Source organism: Pinus tabuliformis, chromosome 7, assembly GCF_031772625.1.
Source record: "Pinus tabuliformis cultivar Carrire ecotype Pingquan chromosome 7, CPIR1, whole genome shotgun sequence".
Lineage (NCBI taxonomy): Eukaryota > Viridiplantae > Streptophyta > Pinopsida > Pinales > Pinaceae > Pinus > Pinus tabuliformis.
In genome coordinates, this window is record NC_142293.1 from 1,689,158,421 (window position 1) to 1,689,178,183 (window position 19,763).

At 42.0% G+C, this 19,763-nt stretch overlaps 1 protein-coding gene across 1 annotated transcript in view; it reads right to left on the reverse strand.

Annotated features, from left to right (window-relative positions):
- Positions 1–19,763, reverse strand: part of LOC149255003 (putative LRR receptor-like serine/threonine-protein kinase At5g48740) — a 46,458-nt gene that overhangs the window by 21,143 nt on the left and 5,552 nt on the right. The window contains exon 2 of the mRNA XM_089454913.1: positions 5,050–5,596. Within this exon, the coding sequence (XP_089311039.1) occupies positions 5,050–5,596 (547 nt within the window). The remainder of the gene's footprint in view (positions 1–5,049; positions 5,597–19,763) is intronic.

Consider the following 19,763-nt stretch of genomic DNA (forward strand, 5'->3'; position numbering starts at 1 on the left):
GAACGTTCAATAGAAATAAAAATGCAAACTCAAAGAACGTTCAATAGAAATAAAAATGCAAACTCAAAGAGCGTTCAATAGAAATAGAAATGCATGGAGTGGATGGTCTTTAGTCTTTGAGTTCATTAAAGTGAATTTTCCTCGTGTTGTAGCGGCTACAACACTCCTCCAAAAGTTTGTCTTAGCTTTGTTTTGGATCCTCCCTACCAACCTATTACAGATCTATTTGGGCACATCACTCCTGATGATCAGATCAGTACAAATAGGGCTCATCAAACCCTAGTTTCAATTGCTACATACCCTACACAAGTCATCATATTGAATGTTTTCATCCATGAAAGTTTCCTAGTTTGAAACCCTACTGAAATGCCTCTTTGGGACACCAACGCAACCTTGGTCAGGGGAAATGCTCTACACAATAGGTAGGCCTATTCAGACTTGCATTGCAGATCACTTAGGCCCACTTTAGCCTGCGCTGGGCGAGGATGAACAAAATTGACATAGGATTCTAGGAATATTCCTTTATTCTAGAGCATTCTAGAATGATGCCCAACTCTTATCTCATCCTATGAGCTTGATTTTGGATAGGCTCTGGATCATCCAACCCTCTATCCTCTCATCCCTTTCTCCATGGGAACTAACTATCCAATTATGGAAAACCATTCAATGCCCTCTTTATGACAAAACCACTTGCATTTCCCTATAAATTGACCACTCATCATAGTGATCTGGAGGCTAGAACTTGGATATTATAGAGAAATATTGTTGGTTTGAGACTTGAAATCATTGTCAAGTAATGTTATGCTGCTGGATTGATGTGTTATTGGTGTGATGAGGGTTTGTACTAAGCTAGATGAGTGACATGGGATCAAACCACAATGGGTGTAACTCTCCTTCTATCAATCAATAAAGTTGTTTGTTCCTTTTCTAATACTTTTGTCTATACATATGATGAATGTATGTTCAAATGTTGTCGATTCCATTTGTTTACAGTATATAGATCATATGCTTTGATTGTTGTCGTCTTCTGTTTATGTTGACAAGTACCAATTGAGTGAATTTAGTTTGATCGGGAGCGATGAGAGCAATTCAAAGGAGATCAAATGAAGCAAAGGATCACAAGTAGGTTCCTTTATCTTATTTGTCTATTGTAGGAAAAGGTTAAACATCTTTAATTTTGTTGTTCTATGTGTAGCTACCTACTTAGGGAAGATGTACTTATCCATAGGTATAAATTATGTATAACAAATTGGTGACCATACTGGGGAACAACCATCATTCCTGGTAGTTTACCCTTATCATATTACATCCTAGTATACTTTACATGACTTCATTAATCCCTTTTCAGTCATTTTGAATTTTTTTTGGTCAAAAAAGTGTGCTTAAATGTTTGCTCATTGTGCTCTCTATCATGAGCGCAGTGTTGTTCTTGACATAGTGTGCTGCAAAGCATCCTTAGCTTAGAGACAGTGCTCTGCAATGCACTGTCTCCCACTCAGGGCTGCGCTAATCCCTATCAAGCCAAAAACCCCATCTTTTGCTTGATTTTTCCAAAGTTGCTTCTGATGTTGTTTGCTGAAAGATCAATGTTTTCTATGGCTCTAAAATCAGTTTACATTTCCTTTCCTAGCCCTACTTTGACCTTGATTGTTTAGTTTTTCTTAAGAGATTTATTTACCATTATCAATTCATTGTCAAAGTTAGCTTACATTGATTAGTCTTTACTTTTCTGAAAATAATTGTCGTAAAGTCTTCATTTCTTTGAAAAAGAAACGGTCGTAAAGTCTTCGTTTCTTGTGAAAAGAATTGATTGATCATTTGTGAATTTAGTTTCTTTATGTTCATCTAAACATTAAACGAATGAAAAGAAAAACATGCATAATGCATTTAGAAGTTTGTGTGTTCTTGTAGGAATGGTATAGGGAAATTTGCATTAGATGTACTCTATTCTCTTTGTTTAAAGATTCTGATTGCTCTATCCCTTTTAGTTATGGCTTTCATTGTTTAATTCAAATGAAAAGAATGTTTCTTATCATAGTTGCATTCTAGGAGTTTCAGAAACATCACACGGTGAACCTGAAAGGCAAACTTTTAAACAAGGTCAACTAAAATTTATCTAAATTAACCTAATGGAGCATTGTAACTTAACTCATAACATTTAGAGGTCTAGGCTAGAGACATGTTCTAGTATCGTTAAACATAGCAGCTGTCACTAATGGTCTGTGATACATTCTGATTGTGATACCTCATTCCATGTACGTAAGTATATCGTAGCTCGTTAACGTACTTTCAGGTATATTGAGCGGTGTTATAGTACAAAAAGTATAAAGGAATGCTCTCACTGTGTGGTTTCGCATTAGATAATGCTAACACAGATTGGGCCTCCACGTACTTCTGGGTATATTTGGGAGGACTACATTAGGTTGATATCCATCCATAGGTAACCGATTCAGCCGCCTTGTGTACTGTGATACACTGAAAACAACATTCGGGGAGATTACCTACATGTATGTTAAGTCCTTGGCTTCTCTGAGGCAATATATTGCAGTTCACAGTTACTTGGTAATCCTTTTGCCTAGATTACCCTCTTTTTGTTTATTTCTTTTTGTAATAAAATCAATCAGCAATCGTGGAGGAAAATCAACCTTTACCCTGTCATTCGCATAGGATAGTGAGTAAACTGACTTTATCTCCTGAAGCTACACCTAGTCGAAAAAAGTAGTCTCGTTTAACTGAGTCCAGTACATCACAACATTTTGGTTCTTCATCTGATTTACCAGAGTCACCTATACAGGTACGTACTGTGATTCCAGTTACTCCTACTATTATTGGTTTATCTGCTACTGAAGTGGAACCTTTACAATTACCTGAGGACACTAAAAGTGAACTTAGTGAAATAGTAACTGAAGTTGTCCAACAAGAAGTTGATCCTCAACCTAAATTTGTTCAACAATAAATTACTTATGAACTTGAATCTCTTCAACCGGAAGTTGATCTCGAACCTATCATAGTTCAAACAGAAGTTACTTTTGAACCAGAAGTCATTCAAGAAATTCATCCTGAACCCGTTGTTCTTTTACTAGAACACTTGGATCCTGAAGTTGAACAATTAGAAGTTATTCCCATACCGGAAGACAATCAACCAGAAACATTTGTAATTGTTGAGACTTCTCCTTTGCCACATAATCAAACACCGGAAATTTATTACGGACCTAATGATGGAATCCTTCCAGCCAGTTTAATTGCTATTGAAGAGGAATCTGAAGAAGAAACTTCACCCAAAACTCCAACTCATTTTGTACCAAGGCTTTATCTTTGTCCTTTTATCCTTAGTTAACTGCTCCTTTTGATCCTGTTTACTTTCAAACTCCCATAGACTCATTAGGACATTTCTTGGTGTTGGCTTGTTGGGGCCTGACCCAAGTTCAGAGTTAAATAGCCAAACAAATCCTTGTACTACTTTCCCTTTCAGCAACAGTCTGTGGAGCACGAACTGAGGTCTCACCCGAAGTAGTATGGGGGGGTGCTGGAACAAGGTTTCCATACCCTTGTGATGTCTGAGAGGTTTGAGTGGGTCCAACTGTTAATCCCTTCATGTAGGTTACTTCATGCACTTCCCTGTCCCTCGCGCCCTGATATACTTACCTTCGCGCAGCCCTAACCAGGGGTTGTGGGGCCTCCATGCTGCTAGAGCAGTGCTCTGCACTATTTACTTATCTTCCTACACCAGTTAGTTATCTTCGTGTAATGGGATGCCTTATGTTATATTTATTTATATAGCACATCCATATGAGTTCGCACAGCATATAAACAATACACTTGCAATTTATACCCATTAATACATAAAACAGGAAAAGATACACAAAAATATGGTAAAACTTCTCTTTATTAATTCTTCCCACGGTTACAGACTCGACCTGCCCTATGCACTCAGTTGCAGGGGTCCGCGCACACAGCTGTGGACTACTAGGCCTTTGCGCACTCAACTTCAGAGCCTTTTCCTACTTTATAACCCAAAAACACACTTTACACTTTGACTCAATCTCTTAAACTCATCTTGCTTCTACTCTATTTCTTCCATTGATGTTTTCTACACTTAGAGCCTCGCTCTATTTATATAATCCCATGGTCCGCGGATCATGGGTAGGTCTATCAAGCAGAAATTACATTACAAGAACAAGGGCAGACAACCCTATGACTCTATTATGACTTCGCGCTTTGCGCCCTCAAATCGCAGAGCCTTTACAAAGGATTTGGTCAAAACTTGGGCTTTAAGCCCCAAAACATGCCTTGGGGGGATTCCATGCCCAACAGGCCCCCAACACAAACATCGTGACTCACCGTTGAGTTACCCTGTCGGTGCAGAGATCTTCATGTGGAGCCCCTCCAACTCTTCTCAAACCACTTCAAGGTCGGCAGCGCACTGAGCGACTGCCTGCTGAATCTCCTGCATCCACTGTTACGAGACCGCGGTGTCGAAACTGCTTCCTTGCATCTGTTCCTGCATCCCCTGCATTTGTGTGATCTTGCCTTCAATTGTTGCGGTAATGGTGAAGGCATCTTCTATCCTAGGCTGAACGTGCGCCTTCAGAATTGCTTATGGGTGTTGTGCAATGTCCACTTGCTCTTTCAGCGCTTTAGTGTGTTACATTCGTGCGAGCCTCTGAGTTAGGGCCACCATCTACGCAATCCCTTTGGCACTGTCATACTGCTGCTGGAGCTCACGCACTTCTGTCTCTAAGCGCTAGATGTTAGGGTCCCCTTACAGATTTATGAGGACCTCAAAATAGTCCTCCAACATTCTGATGCAGTCCCTTATTGCACTGTCGATCTCTTCTAGCCCTGATGTAATAGTGTTGGCATGTTGTTCTCTTACTTCCAGAGGGGTGGACGGTTGTGCCTTCAACTACAGCTCTGCTATCTGAAGGTTTAGCTCCACTTGAACCTTAGTCATTTCTTCCCGTGCCTTGCGCACCCCTGCTACTAGTCAGTGGATATGCGCCTCTGCTGGTGCGCCTACTGGGATGTCTAGTTCAGGGACCATCTGACAGGCTTCTTCCAGTACCTGTACCATCTGCTTGTTTTGCGACACCACTTCGTCACGTTGCAAGCTCAACTGCTCCATGTTGATCTTTTGCTCACTTAGTACTTGCAGTGCGTGGCTCTCCCTAGCCCGCAGTTCTGCAGTAATCCCATCCTCCAAAACATATAGTGTCTCCCGTGGGAGCACAGCCATGTTGATCCTGATACCTTTAAGTGCACTAATCGTAGGCCTGTCAGCCTCATTTGTGGTGACCAGTGCCCCTTCAGGCAGCACAATGGTGTTTGTTGTCCGGACACACAACATCTTCTTTGTTGTAATCGTCCCTACTGCGAGGCTGGTCGAGAGGGTACCAGCCTGAGGAGTGCCCACCTGAAACTCCTGTAGCTGCGCTCTGAGGGCCCCCAACACGATCTGGCTCTCTTGTGTGAAGTTTTGGAGGGCCTTGGAGGTGACATCACGCACCGTCTCGCCGATGTCATGCAGATCACCCTCAGCAAGGGTGATCGAGGCAATAGACAACTTTGATGCCTTGACCTTCTTGCGCAGCCCCGTCTACTCACTTGGGTGTTGGAACTTCAGTTTTGTTGACGCGTTTTGTGTGTCCACGCTGCTTTCCTCTTCCTTTGTTTCTTGGGCATGCGAAGGCGACTTTTGGTCCTCGCGCACTGTTGAAAATATTGAGAGGGGGGATGAATCAATATTTCTTATTATTATATTTTTTTATTTGTTCTAGTGATTGCCAAAAGCATATATAGATATCTATATGTATACACAGAACACAAAAATCAACAGCTGGAATTAATGCTTTTATTAAAACTCAAGACAGTGCAATGAAATAAATACAATATAAGTATATATCTGATTGTGAATATTTGCCAAGCTCCAACTTGGACTTTAGTGAGGCTCCAACCTCCAGAGCACCAACTCTGTTTTGCAGTGATTCTACACTTAGGAGCACCTACCCCCAATGACTTCAATCATGTTCAATTCTGAGGCTCCAACCTCTTGGGCTCCAGCCCAACCTTGGTATAAGCTGGTATGCTACTACACTCTATTCATCTGAGGTTCTCTCACTCCTACTTTCCTGCCTCTGTTGATTCTGCTGCCTCTACTGCTTCTGCTGCCTCTTCTGCCTCTTCTGCTTCTGCTACCTCACACTCTGGTTCTTCACCACAACAACAGCTGCCAATAGTTCTCTATTTTTACTGTTTTATACATTCCCGTGCCTTTGTCCATTCATTTCCACTTACACCGCCTCTTAGGCTTCCTCCTTGGTTGTTGCAGCTTCCTCTGCGCTGTGTAGGTTCATTGACTTTCTGGGGATACGTAGATTCATTAGACTGGTCCAAATGATCCACGGAGAACACATCCTCCGAGGTTACTGTAACAATGCTCCTTTTGGCAATGATTGCGGCATACATAGAGTTCTTTCAATTAAACAGAGATGTTTTGTCTTGATCGCAATCACAATTGCCATGATTCTCCCCTTTTTCAGTAACGTTCAGCCTTCTGAACCATTGGAATAGCCATCATAAGCCTTTCGGCTTAAAACACCCCGCGCAAGCCAGACATTCCATTACACAAAGAATATGAGAAAAACATTCAAACAGACTAAAAGGCAGACTTCAGGAAATATTACAATCACACCTATTCCTGTATCACGTCCGTGCTTAAATGGAAATCGACGATTCGTGACTCCCAGGGGTACTTTATATATCGGACCCATGACTCTGTCGATGGCCAACGGTTGATCCTCCACTGCTCTGATGGACTGGATGCAATATGGTATTAAACCATAGTTAATATGCCTGTTAGGTCCACAGCCTATCGCAGTCAGTGCTTCCAATGTGGCAAGCCTTTACGGCTTGCAATATGCGACAGATGCGATCATAGATTAAGTTATATTTGTAATGTGCGGTGGGTCCGTGTGGATATGCAATGCATTCGGGAGTTGCCCCTAGCGGAGGTCCGACGCGATATTGCTATCGGCGATAGCAATGGACCACTTGACATATTGTAGCTCCCACTTCCGAAGTGCCGATGCGATACTCGCTATCAACGATTGAAAGTCACACAGGGTCAGGGCTCGACATTAACATAGACCACTCATAGCGATGCAATGTGCCAGACCTGATACAACTCAACACTCCCATGTATAGGGTTTCAAGTCTGCAATCCATCTCCTATAGTGTTAAGCCTATGTATATGGGCTTTCTGTCCGCCGATAGTGTTAAATAATGCATACATGGGTTTTATAGGCCCAACAGTATAAATGTATATATATAAGGTTCCGTGTCTCCAATAGTGTAAAAACACATATGTATGATATATGCTCCTCTGCTTGTATCTTCATGTATATAATTCTTTTGTGGCCCGATAGCTCCCAATAATATAAATGCACCCATTGCTCCTCCAATGGCTCTGTTTTCTTCCTTTATTCTACTCCTCTTGGCTCCTTTTGCTCCTTGAATATTTCCATATTGACATCAATGACAATCTGTGTCCAACAATCTCCCCCTTTGTTATTGATGTCAATATTCTTCTGCTCTCCCCCTTTGACATCAATGGCAAAGGAATGCATATGGACTTCCCTTGTCAAACTGCTCCCCCTCTCCTGCTACATCTTTATGAATGAACTTGAGTGATGATAAAGAAATAACCCCCATCTTTTGACGCAGTTGTTCAAATGCTTCTTGAGGAAGAGGTTTTGTGAAAATATCAGCTATCTGCTCCTTAGTACTGATATATTCCAGGACGATGTTTTGTTCAGCTACTTGCTCATGGAGGAAATGATACTTGATTGGTATGTGTTTGGTTCTTGAGTGCATCACTGGATTTTTGCTGAGACTGATAGCACTTGTGTTGTCACAATAGATGGTAATCGATTGATCTGTATAGATGTTGACATCTTTTAGAGCTTCCTTCATCCATAGTATCTAAGTACAATAGTCTTATGTAGCAATATACTCGACTTCGACTGTGGATAATGATATGGATGACTGTTTTTTGCTGAGCCAGGATACTAAACAGTCTCCTAGGAAGAATGCATTTCCACTAGTACTTTTCCGATCATCTATACTTCCAGCCCAATCAACATTGGTGTATGCAGTGACAGTCAGTGTTGAGCTCTTTGGGTAACAAAGACCGAAATCAGAAGTTCCTTTATGGTATCTGAGAATTCTTTTTACAGCTAATAAGTGGGATTGTTTGGGAGAAAATTGAAATCTTCCCACCATTCCTATTGCCTGCATTATGTCTAGTCTTGTAGCTGTTAATTATAGAAGGGCTCCAATCATTGACCTGTAATGAGTTTCATCTACTAGAGGGGAGTCATCATCTTTGCTCAGTTTGCAGTTTGTGGTCATAGGTGTGCTCATGGGTGCACACTCCTCCATTCCATATTTTTTGAGCATGTCTTTTAGCTATTTGGTTTTAGATATACACAATCTTGCTCTGGTTTGAGATACTTGAAGTCCAAGGAAGTGGGACAGCTCTCCTATCATTGACATCTCAAACTCTTTTGACATGCTTCGAGAAAATTCACGGCTCATTTCATCATTATTACTAGCAAAAATTAGATCATCGACATAAACAAGAGCAACTAGTAACTTACCTTCATCTATCTTTATGTATAGATTATTTCCAGCCACTCCCTTTTTGAAGCCTTGTTGTTGTAGGTAGTGATCCAACCTTGCATACCAAGCTCTAGGAGCTTGTTTCAACCCATATAAATCTTTTTTCAAGTTACAGACTAAGTCCTTTCCTGCTGTTAGATCAAAACCTTTTGGCTGCTCCATGTGGACTTCCTCCTTGAGTTCCCCATTTAGAAATGTTGATTTCATGTCCATTTGATAGATTTTGAATCCTTTTGAGCAAGAAAATGCCAAGAACATCCTGATAGCTTCCATATGGGCCACTGTTGCAAATGTCTCTTCGAAATCAATTCCTTCAATTTGTGAATAGCCTTTGCAGACAAGTCTTTCCTTGTTTCTGATAACCTATCCTTCCTCATTCATTTTATTCTTGAACACCCATTTGGTTCCTATTATGTTTTTGTCCTCTGGACGAGGTACCAACTCCCATGTCTCGTTCTTCTCAATTTGGGACATTTCTTCTTCCGTGGCTTTTACCCAATGAGGATCCTTAATTGCTTCTACAAATGCTTCTGGTTCTATCATAGATAGGAGGGCAAAGACTTTTCTCTTGGGTGTGATTGTTATCCTTCTTCGGGTCTGCACACCTTCATCTCTATCGCCAATGATCTGCTCTTCTGGATGATGTCTTTTGACATACTTCATCTTTGAAGGCGTATTAGGTGGTTCTCTTTCCTCTTCTTCTTCTTCTTCTTCCTCATCTATTTCTTCTTCTTTATGTTCTTCTTCTTCACTGACAAAGTCATCTTCATGTTCTTCAATTTCCTTTTGTGGAAGATCTTCATCAACCTTTACATCAATGCTTTCCACTATTTTCTTCATTCAATAATTATAGCACTTGTAAGCCTTGCTCCGTGTAGAGTATCCAAGAAATATCCCTTCATCAACCCAAGAATCAAACTTCCTGGGTGAGCCATCATTTATTTTTATGAAGCACTTGCTTCCAAGGATGTTGAAGTACTTACCGAAGTAGGTCTTCCTTTCCATAGCTCATAAGGAGTTTTTTCACAATTTGGTCTTAATTGAGTTCGATTCAATGTATAGACAGCTGCCCCTACTGCTTATCTCCAGAATCTAGGCTGTAAGTCTGCTGCTAATAGCATTGTTCTTGCCATTTCTTGGACTGTTCAATTTCTTCTTTCAACTACCCCATTTTTCTGAGGTTTTCTGGTAGCAGAGAATTCCCTTTTAATTCCATGAATATTACAGAAGTCACTAAATTCGTTTGATGTGAATTCTCCCCCTCGGTCTGTTCTGAGGCACTTAATTTTTTAATCTTTTTCTTTTTCTACAAGGGCTTTTAGATTCTTAAAACACTCAAAAGTTTCAGATTTAAACTTTATAAAATATATCCACATCATTCTAGTATAATCGTCAACAAATAACACAAAGTAATTTTCTCCTTGGAGTCCCTGATTTCTAGTTGGCCCACACACATCAGCATGGATGATCTCCAAGGGCTTTGATGTAGAGAGCTCCTTTGTCTTGTGGCAGGTTCTAGTCTGCTTTCCATGTTGACATGGACCACATACTCCTTGATTTGGTTTGAACAGCCTTGGGATGTCTCGTACAACTTTGATATTGTTGATATTGATCAGATTTCCGAAGCTTGTATGTCCAAGATGCTTGTGCCACAACCAACTCTCATCTGTTTGACTCAAGTAGCATTTATTTTCTTGAATCTTGTTCAGAATGTAAGTGTTATATGATGTTCTCACCCCTTTTGCCACAAGTTCCCCTAAGGCAGAGTTCCTTATTTCATAGTCTTTGGTGCTGAAAACAACCTTATGTCCTTGATCACAGATTTGGCTGACACTCAGGAGGTTGTGTTTGATTCCGTCAACTAGCGGAGCATCTTGAGCTTTTCCTTTTCCATTGATCAGAGTCACTGTTCCTTTCCTTGCAATTCTGCTAGATCTGCTTCCAAAGGACACATTCCCTGCCTTTTTGCTCAATGAGACAAACTTTCTTCTGTCTCCTGTCATGTGTCGGAGCATCACTATCAAAAAACCAATGGTTTCCATTATTTTGAGCATATAGAGCCAGGCTGCATTTATCCATGCTGGAGTTCTTGCTACTCATCCTTCTTCCTTTGAGTATGTAGTCTTGTTCATAGTGTCCATTATTGTAGCGGAAAGAGCAAATCAAATCAAATTTGGTCAAGGTATCAAATGAATTGAAGGTTTTGATTTGTCCCTACCTTTTGGGGGCATATGAGTTGATTATTTGGTCCTTTAGCTTTACTTTTCACTTCTGTGAGCCATACAATGTCTGGCTTGATGATCGAAGTTTTTACAATGAAAGAAATGTCCAAGAAAGATGGTTTTGTACCTGTTGAAGCAACCACGGTTTGAGTCGATTTCCTTCCTAGGAATTACTCCTCCTTTGTTCTTTGGATTTGCGATGGGCCCTTGGTGGAGTACAGGTTTGTATTTGTTGTAGTGTCCATGATTTGACTCCACATTCTTCGTTGGAGTAATTCTCTCTTCATTCTTGGGATTTGGGATGCACTTTTGATAACATACTTTTTCATCTTTTGGATTGCAGGAAAGTGCATCGGCATAGCTTTTCACACTATTCTTAGTGCTTGAGGATTCTCCTTTGAAACCTATTCCAGACTTGTCATGCTGAGGTTTTTGATTTTTCAGAATAGTCTCAAGTATTTAAGAGCTTTTACACCACTTTTTAATTTGCTCCAACTCCTTTCTCAGAGACACTATTTCAGCCTCACGTTCTTCACAAGTCTCTTCTTTTTCTTTAAGCTTTGCTTCCAAGAGATCTTCTCTCCTTCTTATTTCCTCTTTTTCCACTTTGAGAGAAATGATTTTGTTTCATAGTTTCTCATTTTCTTCCATGGCTCTTATTAACAGTTCCTCTACATTTCCTTCTAGCCTTGAGTCATCATCATCTACGAGTGCCATGAATAATGTTTCTTGGCTTTCATCATGATCACTTTCCTCATCTGATTTCTTTTTGATGACCATAAACTCATCCTCATCAGACTCATCTTGCTTGGAGAAGAAGTTTTTCTTATTGAACCCTTTCTTTTTGTGTGCCATTCTTTTAGAATTTCCTTCATCATCACTGTCATGTTTATGAGGACATATTGCTGCATAATGACCTATTTTACCACATTTAAAACAGATAAGAGGATACTTACCTTTAAGCTTAGATCTTCTCTTTAGCTTTCGTACAAATTGAGCCAATTCAGATTCCACATCTGACTCATCACTACAGTCATTCCTTTTTTTCCCCTTCTTTGACTTTGAGGCCTTGAATGATGCATCTTTGGAGCTTGGGCCACCTTTCCTCATTTCATAGGTAGTGAGAATTCCATGAAGTTCATCCATTTTTAGGGTATCTAGATCCTTTGCTTCTTCTACAGTGATTATTTTGGAGTCAAATCTGTCTGGAAGAGACCTTAATACCTTTTGAACAATGGTACTTTCTTCAATTTTTTCGTCCAATCCTTTCAAGGAATTTACCACTTCAGCTATTCGGAGGAGGTATGCTACAATATCTTCTTCATCTTCCATCCTCAAACTTTCAAATTGTCTTCTGTGAGTTTGAAGCTTTTCCTTTTTGACTTTTGAGTCTCCATCGTACAAGCCAACTAGCTTCTCCCACATTTCTTTGGCAAAGGTGCAAGGCATGACTTCTGTAAACTCGGAATCAGTGATTCCACTAGTGATGGAGTTCAAGGCCTTTGCATTTGTGATGTAGGCTTTCGTCTCATCTGGGTCTGTTGGAAGAGTGGAAGTCATTTGGTATTCATTTTGAACAAAATGCCAGACTTCAAGTCCAAGAGACATTAAGTAGTAGGTTATTCTTCTCTTACAGAAACCAAAATTAGTGCCATCTAACAAAGGATGTCTTCCTGATGCTTTGTGATTTCTCATCATGGCTGCGGATCCTTCTTCAAGCTATTAGGCTAGTATGAAGAAGCCGACTTTGGTACCAATTGTTGGAAACACTGAGAGTGGGGTGAATCAGTATTTCTTAATTTTTTTTTTTAATTGTTCTAGTGATTGCCAAAAGCATATATAGATATGTATATGTATACACGGAACACAGAAATCAATAGCTAGAATTAATGCTTTTATTAAAACTCAAGACAGTGCAATGAAATAAATACAATATAAGTATATATCTGATTGTGAATAATTGTCAAGCTTCAACTTGGACTTCAGTGAGGCTCCAACCTCCAGAGCACCAACTCTGTTTTTCAATGGTTCTACACTTAGGACCACCTACCCCCAATGACTTCAATCCTGTTTAGTTCTGAGGCTCCAACCTCTTGGGCTCCAACCCAACCTTGGTATAAACTGGCATGCTGCTACACTCTATTCAGCTGAGGTTCTCTCACTCCTACTCTCCTGCCTCTACTACTTCTGCTGCCTCTATAGCCTCCGCTGCTTCTGCTGCCTCTTCTGCTTCTGCTACCTCACACTCTGGTTCTTCACCACAACAACAACTGCCAATAGTTCTCTGCTTTTACTATTTTATACATTCCCATGCCTCTATCCATTTGTTTCCACTTACACCGCCTCTTAGGCTTCCTCCTTGGTCGTTGCGGCTTCCTCTATGTTATGTAGGTTCATTAACTTCCTGGGGATACATAGATTCATTAGACTGGTCCAAATGATCCACAAAGAACACATCCTCCCGGTTTACCGTAACAGTGCTCCTTTTGGCAATGATTGCGGCATACATAGAGTTCTTTCAATTAAATGGAGATGTTTTTTCCTGATCGCAATCATAATTGCCATGATTTTCCCCTTTTTCACTGACGTTCAGCCTTTTGAACCGTCGGAACAACCATCATAAGCCTTTCGGCTTAAAACACCCCACACAAGCCAGACATTCCATTACACAGAGAATATGAGAAAAAATAGTCAAACAGACTAAAAGGCGGACTTCAGGAAATATTACAATCGCACTTATTCCTGTATCGAGTTCGCGCTTAAATCGCAATCAGCGATTCGTGACTCCCGGGGGTCCTTTATATATCGGACCCATGACTCCGCCGATGGCCGACGGCCAATCCTCCACTACTCCGATGGACTGGATGCGATATGGTATTAAACCATAGTTCATATGCCCGTCGGGTCCACAACCTATCACAGTCAGTTCTACCAATGTGGAAAGACTTTACGGCTTGCGATATGTGATGGATGTGATCATAGATTAAGTCATATTTGTAATGTGGCAGGTCCGTGTGGATATGCATCACAGTCAGGAGTTGCCCTTGGCCGAGGTCCGATGCGATATCGCTATCGGTGATTTCAATGGACCACTTGACATATTGTAGCTCCCACTTTCGAAGTGTCAATGCAATACTCGCTATCGGTGACTGAAAGTCGCACAGGGTCAGGGCTCGATGTTAACATAGACCCCTCATAGCGATGCGATGTCCCGGACCCAATACAACTCAACACTCCCATGTATAGAGTTTTAAGTCCGCAATCCACCTCCGATAGTGTATTTTCCCTAGAGCCAAGTCTTCCACCTCCGATAGTGTTAAGCCTATGTATATGGGCTTTCTGTCCGCTGATAGTGTTAAAGCATGCATACATGGGTTTTACGGGCCCGATAGTATAAATGTATGTATATATATATATATCTATATATATATATATATATATATATATATATATATATATATATATGTATCTATATATATATATATATATATATATATATATATAAATATATATATATATAACTATATATATATATATATATATATATAAGGTTCTATGCCTCCGATAGTGTAAAAAAACATATGTATGATATATGCTCCTCCACCTGTATCTTCATGCATATAATTCTTTTGTGGCCCGATAGCTCCCGATAATATAAATGCACCCATTGCTCCTCTGATGGCTTGTCTGCTTCCTTATAGCTTTGATTGTTACTCTGTTGTTGCGATGGTTGTCTGTGTCCTTTGTTCTTCTCCTCTTGGCTCCTTTTGCTCCTCGAATATTTCCATATTGACATCAATGGCAATCTGTGTCCAACATGTGCCTTCTCAGCTGCCTCTTGTGTTGCTTCTACTGCTGCAGTATTTTTCTATTATGCTACTGTCTATGCAGCATCCCCTCCTCCTGCACTTTTGTTGTTGTTGTTTCTTGCCTTCTCTTTTTTGCCAACTGCACCATGCGCAGTTTGGCCTCGTCTTTCTTCTTCTTTGCTGCCTTGTCTGGGGTGAGCCACTCCGGCAACCATGTCTCCAGTACATCGAAAATTACATCGTCTATGGCTATGAAGGGGAGCTCGCTCCATTTCCTAGCTGGGTCCTTGCGCGCTCTGATGTATATGCTGTGGAGGTTTGCTTTAAGGTCTGCAAAACATTGCAGGCCATTGTAGATAGTGGGTGATAATCGCGGCTTGCAGTTAATCCCCATTCTGATGTTCATTTCCATGAACACCCATAATATCTTACTATCGTGAATCTGGTTCGTGTCCTTTATGGCCCAGAGCGAAGCATACTTCACGATCTCTAACAGATCCCTGTCAATTATGGGGACTGACTGTCCTCAGGCAATTCCCCTACCACGAGCACTATGGACAGCAAATTCCATGCATAGTGGAATGTTTTACCTTGTTCCTGGGCCTTGCAGAAATCTTCCAGGAACTCCTTACAGAGGAACTCGAACCAGTTAATATTCCCCCTCTGCACACTGCTTAGCATGTGCTACCACGGGCATGGGTACCTCATCTGCACGACACTTGTGCATAAATTTACTCTCTAGTATTTTGGTCGCCACTTTAACTGCTTTGTTGTTGATGTTGGATATGGCGTAGCCCCTTTTCTTCTTTTCCAATTTGTATTTCTTCTTCATGGACTCCACGATGGCCAAGTCACTTCTCTTCCCCTCTGAGATGTCTGCGGGGTCCTCTCCTTTGCAGGGAAGCCGGGTAATGCGATGAATTAAGTGGTCCGTGATGGGGATGGGCTCCTCCAACCACAAACACCCACCATGCACTAGGCAGAGCAGCTGCCTGATGATGAAAATTGTTATTGGGGTGTGGTGGAAATGAGGCACCCAGAGCAGGTTTAGTAACCCTGCTTTTTCCACTCCGTGCAACCACTTTCATGGATTCAATTCGATAACCCCTGCCGCGGTGTTCTACTTGGGCTTCATGAGCTATGCAGTCTTTAGGTGAGGGAACTTCTCGTGGTCAGCAAGATCCCAATCTTCAAATTTCAGTCTAGGCACTCGTCCTAGGTGCATGCCCTCAAAAATGATGTCTTCCAGGAGGAGCAAGGTCTGGAGAGAGCTCTTGCTCTCGTCGAGATCCTTGGGCACTTTTTCCTTCCCCTTCTGTGGGGGGATATAGGTAGGCAACTTTGTTGGTGGGTGCATAGGCTTAGTTTCTACCACCATGCCTTCATCCTTGTCCTCTTCAATGATAAGGTCCTCCAGGTCTTCCTCCTCCTCATCCGTTTCCAAGATAATGACTTTCCCTTTCTCCTACATCATTAACCTGATGTGCAGCAGGTTTCGCAGGGACACACATAGGAGAACCATCGGCTATTTGTCTTTATTTGGCCTCAGCATGTGCAGTGATTTATGGATTTCTACCACAATCTCAGCGCCTTCAAGGACATCCCCAACAATCAGGGCCTGCGCGGCCTCCTCAGCGGTCATCTCTACAATTTCCATAACTTCCCCAGATGCTGCCATCTTATCCGTCCAAAAATATGTCACTCACATAATCAGGGGCTCAATCAACGCTTTGCACAGGTCAAACAGGGCTCTGGTCAAAATATGCAGGGTACACAATAGCTCAATTCACAAATGACCAAGTGTTGTTTGCTGGGCATCCCTTTGTAATTTATAGCACCTTTTGAATTTGAATTCGACCGTTACCCCCAAGTCCAGTTCATTAATGCTCCCTTGGTGGCATATTTTCCCAAATCTTGCCCATAAAGTGTGCCTTAAATGCCTGCTGCCCACTCCATTTGGCCTCAAGTCGAGCATCACATCATGAATAGTGACTCCAACAGTCACTTTCCAACCAACACGCATGGCAGCGCAACCCCCCTTGCGCAGTCACGGACCTTGTGACTCTTTGCTTCTGCACGCATCTCCAACATCGCGTAGCCCCTGGGTAGAGTAGTTTATAGTCCTGGGCCTCCTTTCAACTACCTGGAGTGCTAAGACTGTACCTCCTACAGTTAGTCAGGTGGTTGCGCCACCTATATAGGGTTTCATCTGGTCATCCATCACTTTTCCTAGAACATACTCACTTTGTATCGTTACTGGCTGCATCGCGCATCTTATCATCTACAACACGTCACCATGGTTGATCTATTTAGTAATATGTGGTCCAATCCAAGGCATCAGGCTGATCAATTTGGGGCGGTAGTCCCCAAATTTATCATCGTGATTGTGTGCACCTTACTTTATCACCCTGGTCTCTTTATCGAGAAAATCCTTCTTGATCCTGTCCTCCAGCTTCTTGACTTCTGCTTCCACCAGAGTGCTTTTCTCCCTTAATTGCACCCTAACATTCATAAGTTCTTAGAGCCTAAGGTCACCCTATCGGATTTCCACATTAGGTCCCAAGTGTTCTGCTTCATTCAACTACACAACCCCTTCTTTCAAGGTTCCATGAACTGTCGTATCTGTCAGTGCTGCTATACATGGACTAGAAATTTTATGGTCCATGGGGATTACAACGTTTGCTTCATACTCCAACCTTGGAGGTGCTTGCATCGTCAATTTCTTGCACATGGGCCCATAGAACCGCTGGTACGCACAAGTCCCAATCAGTTTGTTGTACATTGTGTATCTTGTTCAGTGCTTCGCATACTTCGTTAAAGGCTTCTGCGTGGATAACCTTCTACGCACTTGGCCTTTCCATACTCCGTGGTTCCAACCAGAGGGGTCGTTCGCACCATTGCCTTGCCGCACATGCTTATTGATTGTGTCTTCTAAAGCGAAGACTGTGTGCATCTATGCAGGTTTAGTACCATGTGCCTGTATCCATCTAGATAGGTGAGTGCGTGGACCATTTCATCTGGCAATCTTTTCTGTTAATTGTATATGAGGCTTCCCAAATCGTATGCACATTGCTCTCCTACATTCGCGCTAATCCCCAAAGCTTCTTTGGTGCATACCCCACCACCTCGTGGGCGTAGTGCATAGTACCCATTTAAAAGCTTCGAAACATTGTTTCCAGCACTTCTCTTTCAAATTTGTTCAGGAAGTCATCCACCTCACTTAACCCTTCATATGTAGGCAGATCCCTCACCTCCGTCAATACACAGCGTCACAATCTTGTCATCATGTTAGAGTTCAGTGTGGTTACCTCGTGTAACCAATTCTGCATTGTTCTATCTCTTTGTCAGAATCCGAGGTGCAGGAGCTTTCACACTCCTATGAGATTCATCCATTTGCGATTGGATTCACCTAGTCTTGTTCTCATGCAGTTATCTTGTAGATGCAGTCCAAATCATCATCACTGCCGTAGTTGCGCACTGGCTCCGTGTTGTGTGATCGTTGTGCAGGGTCCAAAGGCACAACTACATGCAGAGACGTTTTCTCAAAAATCATCTTGCACTTCTTCAGAGTTATCACCCCATTCATGTCAGTGGCCCAATCTATTCCTAATATCATGAGGTAGGGATTGTTGTCATCAACAATCTCTATTACTTCAAAATCGGCTAGCGTGCTTGCTCCTTCGATATCCACTATGATTCCCTGCAATCTCCCCATAGGTAGGATCTTTTGCTAGTTCGCCATTCGTAGTTAGATAGGAGACCATTGTAGTGTAGGCCTGCCCATGTGCTCCCATGTTTGCTTCGGAAGAACGTTCGCGTCTGATCCTAGGTCCAGAATCACTTAGTCCATCTCATATTCTCCAATCTGCACGGTCAATCTCATTTCCATTCCCGTTCGTGTCGTGTGCTTTCTGAGCTTCCAGACTACACATGGTTCTCCTGCCATGGTCCCACCGTATCTATTTATGAGTTCTTGTAGCCCCTTTACAGCCTTGCTGTCGTGCAGCAGCTTCATGCATGTTTCCAGGAACATTGTGAGCATCGATGGGTCCATTTTCAGCTCTGGTTTGTCTTTACTTCCTGAAGTGGAGGCATCAACGAATCTCTTCTTGGCTTCCATGAAGGTTTCCTTAGCGTGCTCCAAGTCAAACTCTTGTTCCTTCGTTGGAGCCTTGCAAACCCAAGTACTTTCTTTAGGCTACTTGCCTTTGTCATCCCCTATCGTAATTCCACTTCAGAGGACAATATTCACATTAGGGTCTTCCTCACGCGGCTCAGACCTCATCATTTGTAGGTTCTAAGTCAGGGGAGGTTTGAGCACTCCTTTATCACGTAGCCTCACTATCAATTTGGGACAATCCTCCCTCTCATGATTAAGCAATGTACAATACAAGCATGATGGCCTCATTGTATTTGTACAATCATGGGCATAATGTCCTGGCCCTCCGCAATTGTAACATATCAGCTATCCGCAACCTCTCCCAAGCCCTCCTCCACCTCAGCCTCGTCCGTGCCCCTAAAATCTAGTTCGTACCATCCCTGCATTCTGGTCAAGGGACCTCATTTCGACCTGAACTCTATAGGTAAGAGTTCGATCCGTCATCAGCTCATAACTTCTACAGGTGTGATCATCATGCCTCACTGATCTACAAAAATTACAGAACAACAGTTGTGAATTCTGTGTGTACTTCTATAATAAATGGCAGTTATCTATAGCATACTTTCCTCCTATATGAAAAAACGCGCACCATAATGCAAGAATCGCGCTCGGTCCTGCTTGTGCCTCTGGTCTCAATGGCATTGGTCATCCTCCCACGAGGTAATTCACAAACACCAAGCAATTATCCTTGTCGTGTCCCTGACCCTTGCACTTTATGCACTATACCTCATTGCGCGCTTCTGGTTGAGTTGTTCTATCTTGCTTCAGACTCTGCATCTCAAGGCACAAGTTCTTCAACTGCGCATGAAGCTACTGAACTCCTAGGTTTGGATCCTGTATTAGGGTCTCATGCAGTCTCGTCGTGACCTCCAAGGCCTCGGCCTGAGTCGTTAG